Genomic DNA, 12,696 nt, shown 5'->3' on the forward strand with positions numbered 1-12,696 from the left:
GCAGTTGGCTTCCGTTAACTATTTTCATTGTGTCCTCCAGGCCGCACAAACTTTTGTGGGAATTCAGTTTTTCAAAGGTTCTCCTTGGTTCTAAGAGCCGATAGCTTTTAATGCACTCTTATAAAGCCAAATTTCCTCTTTGTTTTTTTGTTAACTTTGTGGATTATTTTGACCCAAAGGATTCCTGAATGATTGGAGTCTGTTCTGCAGAAGGTATTAAAAATGTATTGGCCACTTATTGTCATTCTTCTGTTTAAAATTACCTGACAGAAGCAATGATAATATTTCAGTTGAAAGGTGCTCTTTGTGCCTCTGGTGGTGAGAGAGACGGCTGTCTGAAACACTCCTTGGGTTTCCGGCGTGCAGCGTCACGTATCGCAATTCTGGTCATGCACACGAGTGGCAGAGGTGTGTGTGGGAAGGGGTGGGGAAAGAATCGAAGGGCTCGTTTTTAGCAGGTGCTTTGCTGTGCTTGGTGCTTTCAGTGTTGCCCGGACTTGGAGTTGAGCAACCTTGATTTCTTTTTAGTTCTGTTAGTAGCCTTGCCGCACGTTTCTTTTTTCTTTGCACCAGTGGCTTTCTTTGACTCTTTCATGAAGGGGTTTTAAAGAAGGTACAAACATGCTTTCTGTGGATTAGATTTCCCCTGTCACCACCTATTTCAAGCAAATCTTGTTTGTTCATTTGTTTGCTTGGTTTTTTCCTCTTCAATTTACTTTTGGGGGAACATGTTTTCTTGAAAGGTGGTGAATTGAAAAGATCCGTGCTGATTTCTATACATAACTCAATTTAAAAGGCTCTGTGGCAATACAAATGGGAAGCCCTGCTGGGAGTATTTTTTTTTTTTTTTTTTGCCTGCATGTGCTGAAGGCACTTTAAATACATCACTTTAGTCTGTACAGTCATTTTGCAGAAAAATTTCTCTGAAAGGTAACAGTTGTTTCTGCATCAGTTTTGCTTGAGCTCATTGAAGACAGAAATGTAGTAATCCGGAGCAATGAAACCTGTTGGCATTGTAAAGGAACTGCTCGAGTGTTTGACTTGGTTTACTAGCAATGATTCAAGTGTTGCAGATTGTGAAGGAGCTGGTGTCGCCGGCAAGACGTAGAACAGATGCTGTGAAGAAAGGTAGGATCAGCACTGAAATATTCCTAACTCTTTAAGTGATATATTATAAATTAGGATTTATATGTTTGTTTGGTTGAATATGGTTCACTGAAATGTGTGCACAAATAGTTCGCACTGTAGCTTGGTTTTGAACTATGTTACTTACACCTGTATCATTTTACAACTTCAGCTTTCTGGAGGAGAATCCTTATCCACATTTGTGCTGAAGAAGGAATTCCTTTCTTTATTTGTAAACCATTACTTTTGTCATGGTGGTGATTTTCTCCCTGTAGTAAAATATGTTTACTTTGTCCTCATAGCTGGGGCAGTGCAAATCAGATCAGTATGCTGCAAAATCCCATTGGAATAGTTTTAGCATCTTAAGTATTTTAAATGACCAAGGATAAAAATAGACCCCATTAATACTGATAGAAATGGAGAAACTGGAAGTCCCCATTTATGTGGCTGTTTAAGATATTAATGGAATATGCCTAACTTCACAATCCTAAATGGCTGATGCATGTGTTGCCAGACATTCCTTGAAACTACTTAAACCTAAATAAATAAGTAAGTAAAACAAGGGGAAAATACTTCATATACTGAAGAGATCAAAATTCACATTAAATATTTTTTCTTAAAGTGGTAGAATTCTACTCAGGATGTACTCTGTGTAATTAGGGACTTATTAAAATACTTCTTAGATTGTCCATTTTTATTCATTTTGCATTTCCACCCCATTATTTTTTTTTTTTAAAAGAATGTGTGATTGCTTTGGGTGGGAGGAGACCTATTACCAAAGAAATCTATTATTAAAAAGCCATTTAAAGAAAATTACCTAGTGGAGCTACTTCATTACTTTGCACTGAATGTGTCACTGGTCACTTAGCACCTATATATGATTTGTCTGCCTATATCTGTGTCTCATTGTCCCTGCATCCATTAAATATGCTGGGAGGCCAGGGCCTAAGGACTTGATTATAAATCACGCATACAGCAGTGTTGATCCATGGTAATGATGATTTGAAGCTGCACCTTCATAAAAACCAGTGCAAACACTGAATCGGGCCCAATTTGCACCCTGCTGCTGAAAGATGGCAGGTAGTTAATAAAGCAACTTCCTAAAATTTTTGCCTTATTGTGCAGTGAAATAGCTACTTTATTCTGATTAGTGGAATTATGCAGTACAGTCAAGTACCTTCAGCCAATTTCTGAAAGAAGAAATCAATGTCCATTTTATAATTAAAGAAAGTAATCATAATTGCAATTGAGGAGAGTAGATCCTGGTACCAATATGCTGAGCTTCCATTTGTGGCAACATATTTTTTATGCGTTGATGACAATAGACCTTGATAGTTCATGAATATAGCTAATTAGTCCATTTCTAAAATAGTGCTTAATATTTTTTTTAAAAGGTAGTGGAATAAGTGGTTTAAGAACTTGACTATGGAGATTTTACATTGAAATAATGATTTTTCTTGATTGCACTCAAAAAGGTCCTAGTGTTGGGTTGGTTTTTGTTGCTCCGTGTTAAATGGCTTTAAATCTTTTCTTCCTAGTTCTTAGTTGATGTTTAGCCGAGCTTCACAAATTACTGGCAACTGAACTAACTAGATGTATTTTATAGAAGTAGGTAATACAGTTAAAAGGTATTTAGAGGTATTAAAATTCTAATACATCATAACACTCTGAAAAAAAGCATCCCCCAAAATGGGGAAAATGCTAATAGGCTGACTTGTAAACACAGCTGTACTAACAGGCATTAATTTTATTTCGCTTGAAGCTGTTGAATGTAACCTTGAGCATTTGGTGTATGTGAAGGACTGCATTGTACAGAATGCGTCATTCTCATTCGTTTTTTCTGTAGGTGGGGGAAATACATTTTTAAAGGAAGAGTTGCTAGGAAGCCTAACATGCTGGAATGTGAGGTGAATGTATTGAGGCATGCTGGATAACGTGTGACGCTTGTATCGGTGTGCTTTCAGACTTCTTTTAAGTTGCAAATGCTGTTAGTCTCCCTAAGAGGTACTACTCCTCTGTCCTGCAGAAATGCAATATGTATTTACATAATTTAAACTTATAAGATATTTACTTTACTTTCTGCTCAAAATCTCAGACTAAAACTTGTCATGACTCAGTCCCTCATCTGATGATTGAACCTAAAAATTAAAGTTCAGAATGAGAATTAACTTTGTCAGGTGGAGACTCGCACATGGTGGAAGGAAAATGTATTTGTTCATATCCACCTGCTTTAATTCAAGTTCAGTAAAAGCAGGGTTATTACAAAATAATTTATCATGTTTTATACATTTGATACCCTGTCTGTAGAGTTTTTTTTAAAGTTCATTTGCTTTCCAGTTCAACATTTTAAATGGAGCTCATGATCTACAAGCTTATATTTTAAGACTGACTTTTTGAAAGAGAAAATTAGGGGAAAAAAGCAGAATTTTTGTGAAGTTAATTTCTAGGCTGAATCCTGAAACTGTAAATATTGGCCAGTAACTTTATTTTTCTTTACAGCCATGATATGAAGGCTTGAAAACAAGAGTTTAGAGTAAGCTAGTGGCAGGTCTACCTACTTTAATAAATAAGCATTCTTCCTAGGAGAACCTAGGAAAGCTCCCTAAAAAGAAACTTTTACAGCCTGTTCTTAAGTCGTGGGCTGCACTGGTAATTTAACAAGCTAGTTGAACACTTTGCTTATTCAGCTTGTTATAACTGTATGCTACAAAGGGAGCCATAGAGCATGTTTCCAGCCCTGAGGTGACACAGGAAACCGGTCAAATTGGATTTAGTTTAATGAATGAACAAATTATCTAATACACCAAGCCTAAATCCTACACATTCACATAAACGTGAATAAAAAAACTGTATACGTAATAACTCCAGGCTAGGGCTTGTACCTGTTGTTTGTATATAAACCTTGGTTTTTCTTCCATGCCCATTGCAATGCTTGCCAAAATTTGCAATATGGATTGCCCCTCCCAAAAGTTTTGATAAGTAAGTACCCATACTGAATAGTAATTTAAATTCATAACCTCAAAAATATTTTTAGATTAAGGCTTTATGTTAAGGCTTGCTGTCAGGATTTTGTAGAAATTCCTTGCATAATAGTTTCTTTGCTGAAACTTGAGAATAATAAAAAAGCAACCCCCCCCCCCAAAAAAAACAACAACAAAACAAAAACACAAAACCCCAAAAACTTTGTTTAAAAAAAAGTTACATGTATTCTTTGCTACCCCTAAACTCTTACTGCATCACATTAATATAATGACAACAAATGTACCCACTTACCGGCACTACTCGCTCTTTATCTTCAGTTTGAGAGCATCAGGTTTAACCTTACCGTAACCTCTGCCAGATTGTCAGCAGCTTTTGGCTGCTTGAGGGTGAATGATGCAGAAGGGGTGGAGTCCATTCATCAGCATATGTGGCTGGGAGCAGTCAGTTATGGTTATCCCAGCATTCAGGCATGGTGAGCCCTTGCTATGGCAGTTAAAATTTTGGAAAAATCTTTTTTTTTTTTCTTCATTCTGCCATCCCAAGATGAAGGTGCATGTCCTATTTGGGAGTATGTGGTATGCACGTAAATATGGTATTATGAAAAATACTATTTTTTTTTAAAGATCTCTTGGTTTGAAAAAATAAGATCCCACTTCTTAAAAAGACTGATTTAAATCATTTTGGGTCTGATCCAAAGTCAGTTGGAATTGATAGTCCCATTTCAATTCAGTGGGTTTTGGGTCAAGTTTCTAACATCAGAAATAAATTAGACAAAACTTCTTAAGAATTATTCTAATTCAGAGCTAGACATTATATAACCAATTGAGTCTTCCTTCTAAAAATGTCATTATGATTTTTAAGGTTATTTAATCCCAAGCAAATCCAGCTGTTATGCCTAGATAGCCATTCTTGCTCCTTACCTTCTATTGCTCTCAAATCTGTTCAGTGGTGGTACAGCCCTTTTGAAACTGACTTCTGCTGGGTCGTGTTTCTTTGCTGTGGCCTCATCTTGGGATTATTTAGTACTGAAACTCTGAGCAGAGTCAAACTCATATCTGTGATTAGCCCATACTTGCTAGGAGTGACGTTTGTCATTCCAGGGATCTGTATTTTTATACAAAACCCAAAGATATGCAGGACCTATATTGAGAGATGTTCTGGAAAAATTAACTTCATAAACATAATAGTGATTCACCTGGATTTTTTGAACAGGTGTTATTTGGTTTGGCCTGTTCCTGAACTAATCTTTTGCCTTTGGAATTATGAGTTTAAATCCTTAACTATTAAACAAATATGTGTTTTAGCTTAGCTCTTTATTGTAGAATGATCACACTACAGTTATATTATGTGCTGCAAGGTTGAAATGTTTTGGCAGATTTGAAGTCATATACTTCACAGTATATGAAGTATTTTCCCCTTGTTTTACTTATTTATTTAGGTTTAAGTAGTTTCAAGGAATGTCTGGCAACACATGCATCAGCCATTTAGGATTGTGAAGTTAGGCATATTCCATTAATATCTTAAACAGTCGCATAAATGGGGACTTTCAGTTTCTCCATTTCTATCTCTATTGATGGGGTCTATTTTTATCCTTGGTCATTTAAAATACTTAAGATGCTAAAACTGTTCCAATGGGATTTTGCAGCATGCTGATCTGATTTGCACCGCCCCAGCTATGAGGACAAAGTAAACACATTTTACTACAGGGAGAAAATCACCACCATGACAAAAGTCATAGTTTACAGATAAAGAAAGGAATTCCCTCTTAGAATTACCAATGCATATAATTTGTAAATTATTCCATCATCATCCCTGGCAATCACAGTTGTTGGGGATTGTCTCCCGTGGTTGCCTTGCCTAGGGTCTGAAGGTGGCTGACAAGACCAATCTGGGATCAACAGATTGTGTTGCAACTCAGGCATGTGTTTCCATGCAGGGTGGGTGACTTCAGATTCTTGGTGTGTTCTGCAACATGCTGTTTCTCCCATGCCTGCTTTTCTGTCTCCTGTTGTTGTTGTGAGGTTTCAGAGTACTGAGATCCTTGCAACAGACTCTTTCTTCATTTGGGGTAGTCCTGGGCAACAGTTTCTCATGAGCTGATGTCAACGTTGCATTTTTTAAAAAGTTGGTCTTGAGAACATCCCTAAAGAGCTTTCTCTGCCTTCCTCTTGATTGTACACCTTGACTGAGCCAGGTGAATAAAACTTGCTTTGGGAGTGTGGAGTTGGACATCTCGTTGATGTGGCTGCCCCAGCAAAGTTGACGTTGGATGGTCATCGCCTCTGCTCATGGTGTTTGCTTGTGAGAGGACACTGACATTGGTGCATGTGTCTTCCCACTGGATTTGAAGGATCTTCCGCAAACAGCATTGATGGTACTTCTCTAGCAACTTGAGGTGTCTCCTGTACATTGTCCATGTCTCGGCTCTGTACAGTAAGTTGGGGATCATGACTGCTTGATAAACCATGAGTTTGGTTTCAAATTTGATGTTGTAATCTTCAAGCACTCATTTCCTCAGGCATCCAAAAGCTGCACTTGCCTGTTTGAGGCAACGTTGGATTTCTTCGTTGATGTCAGCCTTCTGCAAGAGATGGCCTTTGAGGTATGGGAAATTCTCCATAGTCTCACCATAAATCTGCATTACCAGATCTGGGGACTGCTCATTAAGAGCTTGTTGATGGAGAACCTTTGTCTTCTGATTGTTAAGCATCAGTCCCATTTTCTTGTATGCCTCAGTAAAGACACTGACAATTGCTGAAGATCTGCTTCCAAGTGAATGCACACTACAGCATTTTCAGCATGCTGGAGCTCTGGTGATTGAGGTCAGGATAGTTTTGCTTTTGGCTCAGAATCAGCTGAGATTAAATGGCTTACCAAACATTTGGTAGTTTAGCTTCACTCTAGCTGGTGGAGATGGAGGTCAGATATAGCCTCATGGCAAAGAATATCGAGAAGAGCGTTAGAGCCGTGACAGCCTTGGTTAACTGCTGTCATAACTCAAAGGGGTCTGTGATAGGCCTGTTACTGAGAACCACTGCTCTCATATTGTCATGGAGGAGGTGAAGAATGGTGACTAATTTTGGCGGGCATCTTTTACCTCTGAAGGATCCTCCATAGTGCTTCTCAGTTGAAGGCTTTTGTAAGGTCAGAGAAGGCAAGGAAAGAGTTTTATGTTGTTCTCAACATTTTTCCTGCAGCTGGCGAGCAGTCAAGATTTAAGAGGCACAATCACAATGATGCCCGAAACCCACACTGAGTTTCCAGGAGGAGCTTTTCAGCAAGTGGAAGGAGATTGTTCAGGAGGGTCTCATGATCTTTCCTGTGGTGGACAGCAAGGCGATCTTTCTGCAATTTCCATGGTTGCACCAGTCTCCATTCTTGAAGATTGTCATGAACGAGGATGCAGAAAAGGCTGAAATACTCAAATTAATTTTTCACCTCGGTTTTCAGGCAAGGTCAGCTCCTAGAGTACTGCACCTGGCAACACAGTTTGGGGAGGAGGTGAGCAGCCAACTGTGGTGAAAGAACAGGTTAGGGACTGTTTAAAAAAGCTGGACATATACAAGTCCATGGGGCCTGATGGGATGCACCTGAGGGTGCTGAGGGAGTTGGCTGATACGATTGCAGAGCTGCTGCCTATCATCTTTGAAAACTCATGGTGATCAGGAGAGGTACTGGATGGTTGGAAAAGGGCAAACATAGTGCCCATGTATAAGAAAGGGAAAAAAGAGGATCCAGGGAACTACAGATGGGTCAGTCTCACTTCAGTCCCTGGAAAAATCATGGAGCAGATCCTCAAGGAATCCATTTCTGAGCACTTGGAAAAGAACATTAGGAACAGTCAGCATGGATTCACCAGGGGGAAATCCTGTCTAACCAACCTGATTGCCTTCTATGTTGAGATAACTGGCTCTGTGGATGTGGGGAGACCAGTGGATGTGATGTACCTTGATTTTTAGAAAAGTTTTTTTATATGTTTTTGACACAGCCTTCTCGCAAGCAAGATAAGGAAGAATGGGATAGATGAATGGACTGTAAGGTGAATAGAAAACTGGCTGGATCATAGGGCTCAGAGGGTAGTCCATGGCTTGATGTCTTGTTGGTAGTCAGTATCAAGTGGAATGCTCCAGAGGTTGGTCCTGGGGCTGGTTTTGTTCAATATCTTCATCAGCGACCTGGAAGATGGGATGGATTGTACCCTCAGCAAGTTTGCAGATGATACCAAGCTGGGGGAAGTAGTAGATATGCTTGAGGGTAGGGTTAGGATTCAGAGACCTAGGCAAATTGGAGGATTGGACCAAAAGAAATCTCATGAGGTTCAATAAGGAGAGGTGCAAATTCTTGCACTTAGGAAATAACAGTCTCATGCACCAGTACAGGCTGGGGGCTGACTGGCAGCAGCAGCTTTACAGAAAAGGTCTTGGGGGCTACAGTGGGCAATAAGCAGAATATAAGCTAGCAGTGTGCCCTTGTTTCCAAGAAGGCTAATGGCATACTGGGCTGCATTAGTAGGAGTGTTGCCACTAGATCAAGGGAAGTGATTCTTTCCCTCTACTGGTGAGGCCACATCTGGAGTCCTGTGTCCAGTTTTGGGTCCCCCACTACAGAAAGGAGGTGGACAAATTAGAGAGGGTCCAGCAGAGGGCAGTGAAAATGGTTAGGGGGTTGGTACACATGACTCGTGAGGAGAGCTTGAGGGAGCTGAGCGCTACCTGGGCAGCTGTAGCACAGCAAGAGCAGCCCTGCCAGCAAGCTGTGCAAACTGGTCGGGGCTGGGGTGGTGCTGTCGGTGGGTGTGGGGTGGGTGTAGATGGCAGTGTGGTGTGAGCTACCCTGGGTGGGAGTGGGCAGGGTATGGCCCCATGAGGAGTGCTGTGTGGGAAGTGGGGCAGCTGCAGGCTAGATGCAGTCGATTAGTGGGCTGGGTTTGACCCCCGGGCTGTATTTTTGCCTACCCCTGAGGTGGTTAACCTGTCAGCTGAAACAAATGCGTGAACTTTTCCTGCCCATGTAAGGGACTACTTAAACTACTGTTGTATTAAATGGGAAGAAATGCCCTATGGCTTTACTCAGTTTTGTCTGTCTGTCTGTCTGTCATTAAGGGTCTAATGGAAAAAATCATATATGTGTACCAGAAGAAACCATTTTAGCCTCCCACATAGGAAAAGTCAGAACTTTTCATGATTTTTTCCATTAGGCCCTTAACTTCTGACACCCTTAGCAGACGCACATAATTACTATGAAATTGTGTGCAAACTATCGAACTGCATATACCAGTGAAACAATACATAAATGATCATATTTTGTGATTTCTAGGATCACTTTTCATTGTTTTTTCTTCATGGAGTGATATTGAGTGGAACTGCAACCTTATGAACTCAGATCTTAGCTACCACACATGGACTGCTTCTGTTTTTTTCTTTCCTTGATCCTGCTTTCTGTCGAACAACACTGGGAAACTGTGGTGCACTCTGAGCAGTATTGTGCCTGTAACACTGGAACACGGGCTGTAAATCAAATGCTTTTCCTATGACAATTTAATGCTGTGTGTTTAACCCAAGTCTGTTGAGGGAATATGTTGTACTCTGCACAGTTGGTAATGTAAGGGCTTAACTTTGTTATGTAACATAGGTCGGGTCCTGTCTCCACGACAAATTGGAGTGTGGTGTTACAAGTTTTTCTGGCATGGCCGTTCTTGCATGGGAGAGGTGTCATTAACCTAATGTGCGTGCATACAGAATAATGTGGGTGTTTCACCTCAGACTGATGTGATTGTATGCAGATAATTAAGCAGTATGATCACTGGCAAGTTAATTGGACTTGTAATGAGTGATATATCAAGAGGACTTTTATCTAAAATGGTCTGTATTACTCCAAGTAATCTTTTCCTCCCTCACATTCAGTATCTCTGATTTTCAATACTGCTATCCCATCCAGAATGTAAATGTACTTACCACTACTTCACTCTTTATCCAGATAATTTATTGCCCTTTTAAAACCAGTTTGCTTAGACATATCTTGCTTTCTCACTTGTCAGGCACCAGATGTAGTGATTAAGAAAGGTCTCAATGCTGCTTAGCCATGTGTGGTTGTTAATGACTATTACCTTAGCATCTGTTTGCTCAGTGTTTTGATTATTAGGTATGTTGAATCATTTAACAAAAATGCTTAGATGCTGTATCTTGGGAATTGATGTGCAGCTTACCAGAATTGGTTCAGATGTGTTGGATTTGATTCAGCTATAAAGGAACTTTAGAAAAATGAGGCAATATTGATTTTTTGTTTTGTTCTTTGTACAGGAAATTGTGCTATTGCTATAATTACTTGATCGGCGAGGAAGATTTCTTTTCTTCCCTCCCCCCATGACTCTTTGCCTGTCAGGGGGGTTTTCAGCCACCTTTTAGTATACTGAAGCTGAGTCTAGCTGATGAAAACCAAAAAATGAGGTGGGGGGAAAGCACCTCTTGATTGTGAACTTGGTGTTGTCAGTAGCAGCTGCCTTAAACTAGGTCTAATGTGTGAAGCGGGATGCAAGTTTCTCATCACAGCTTGGCATTCAAATATGTTTAAATAGATTAAAAAGGTAAACAACTGGCTATGTACACAGGGTAACTTGAGAATGTAATTTAAATCGTATCCCCAAAATGGGAGGAAAAATGTATATCCCCACCCCCGCACGGTTCCTTTTATTACCTTGTTCCCTTTCTATTTACCTGGACTGGTCTATGCTTCATAACAATCTCTGATCTTTAGAAGAATGAGTGGGAGGTAAAGTCCATGCACTGCTCCATGGTCTTATGATGTGTGTTTATCCATATTATTACACAGGAGAATGTTTTTTGGTCTTGCCTAGCCATTGGGAAAGGAATGTCATCAGACCAGGTGACTTCAGGAGATTTTGCTGGGATGCACATAAGGACAAAAAAATTGCCATTTACTGGGTCAGGCCATAGGTCCATCTTGCCCAGACTCCTGTGACCAAGGGGGGTGCCACCACTTCCCCTGAGCTGCTGATGGAGCAGCAGGAGCCCTGCTTAGCTGCTGCAGGCTCCTGTGCCCCCCCACCCCCCAACCAGCTTGGCTGGACCTACAACCCCCCTCCCCTCTCAGCGGGAAGAGGGGCGCTTCTGTGTCCCCCACCACCTGCTGCCAAGGCTGCCTGCAGCGAGAGGGGACCTTCCAACACCCGGACCTGGTGGAGCCCTGTCAGTCCATCTACTTGCCGTCCTCCTCTGTTTTTGGTGATAGTGATAAAACTAATGAGATGTTTCTGTATAGCATGGATTTTCACTAGCCCTATGTTTTGGATGTTTTTAAACAGAAACTGTGTAATTCCAGCATGGTGGTAGAAGTACGAATATATGCACCCTGTCTTCCCTCTCTTTGACTGTAATTCTGCATTTCTGTACTATTCATTACTGAGCACTTCCTTGGTTTTAAAAATACAGTTGTGTCCTTTTTTGGAAACAAGTATTTGTACATGTGTTGTGCTTGTGCAGTTGGTAAGATGGAGTGGAAACCCCCCTGAAGATTCTTATGGACCTCTATGATTTCATCTTTTATTTTATCTTGTATTTCCCTTCTGCTCCCCTCCACATCTCCATTTTTTGCTGCTCAGTTCTTTTGTTCCTTTTGCTACTTTTCACAGCATCTTGTATAATGCTCAATCCTGATTGGGATATCTAGGCAAATTCTAATGAAAGCTAAGACTGCAGTACTCTTAAGCAAAAGCAGTAAACTTGGACTTGTTTGTATCAGACAAAAATTGGCTGCATCCAAATCTGTTGCAGTTGGCGTTGTGAAGGGGGGGGGGCAGGAATTGTGCCTCTATAAAAGCAATAAAAAAGTTGCCATTTAAGTTGTACGAGGAATGTCCTTGCAAGGTTTTCATTAGCTGCAGATTGAACATAATTAAAAAAAACAAAAACAAAACCCCTTTCATTTCCTACTACTTGAAGGATTAGAAAGAAAAATTAAAAAATATTAGTTAATTTAATTTAGTGGTTTTGGTTAGATGCTGAATGGTCAGTGTAACAGGGGGCTTAAGCAGAACCCCTCTTAGTGAGGGTGAAACCTGGGCACAGGTGAATCGGGGAGTTAGGACACACACTGGGAGCAGATGAGGAGATAATGACAACTGCCAGACATAAAAGGCAGGGCTAGGCATCAGACGTTGTCCTCAAGGCACTCGAAGGAGGAAGAAGCTGTTTTGGCAGAGTCGCCTGAAGTCTAAGGGACGCTGCGAATGGGAGCGCGAGAAGATGACCCTAGATGGGTAAGATGTGGGGGAACACTTACTGTGGGGTCAGTGGCTGGAGATCAGCTGGCAGGACCTTGGGGAGGAGGCGAACGCGATCCCTTATAGGACAATTCCCTGGGACTGTTGGCTGGTGTCCGAAGGGGCGGGAAATGGCTGCGACTGGGGAAGGAGTGGCGAAGAAGCCCCACCCGGGGCATAGGGGGCAGGCCAGACCTCCAGGGAGGAAGAGTGAGGAGCACGAGCCCAGGGACCAGGCTCCAGGCACAACTGGCTCAACCAGCATTGGTGCAGCAGACGGGGTGCAATTTACCCAAGCAGGGATCTAGCTG

General features: G+C 41.1%; 1 protein-coding gene across 1 annotated transcript in view; it reads left to right on the forward strand.

Moving 5' to 3' along the window:
- Nucleotides 1–512: 512 nt before the first annotated feature.
- Nucleotides 513–12,696, forward strand: part of USP6NL (USP6 N-terminal like) — a 222,427-nt gene continuing 210,243 nt past the window's right edge. The window contains exon 1 of the mRNA XM_019509570.1: nucleotides 513–1,128. Coding sequence (XP_019365115.1) covers nucleotides 1,056–1,128 — 73 coding nt within the window. The 5' untranslated portion in view covers nucleotides 513–1,055. The remainder of the gene's footprint in view (nucleotides 1,129–12,696) is intronic.

Source organism: Gavialis gangeticus, unplaced genomic scaffold (genome assembly GCF_001723915.1).
Source record: "Gavialis gangeticus isolate Ggan-Ray unplaced genomic scaffold, GavGan_comp1, whole genome shotgun sequence".
In the NCBI taxonomy this organism is placed as follows: domain Eukaryota; kingdom Metazoa; phylum Chordata; order Crocodylia; family Gavialidae; genus Gavialis; species Gavialis gangeticus.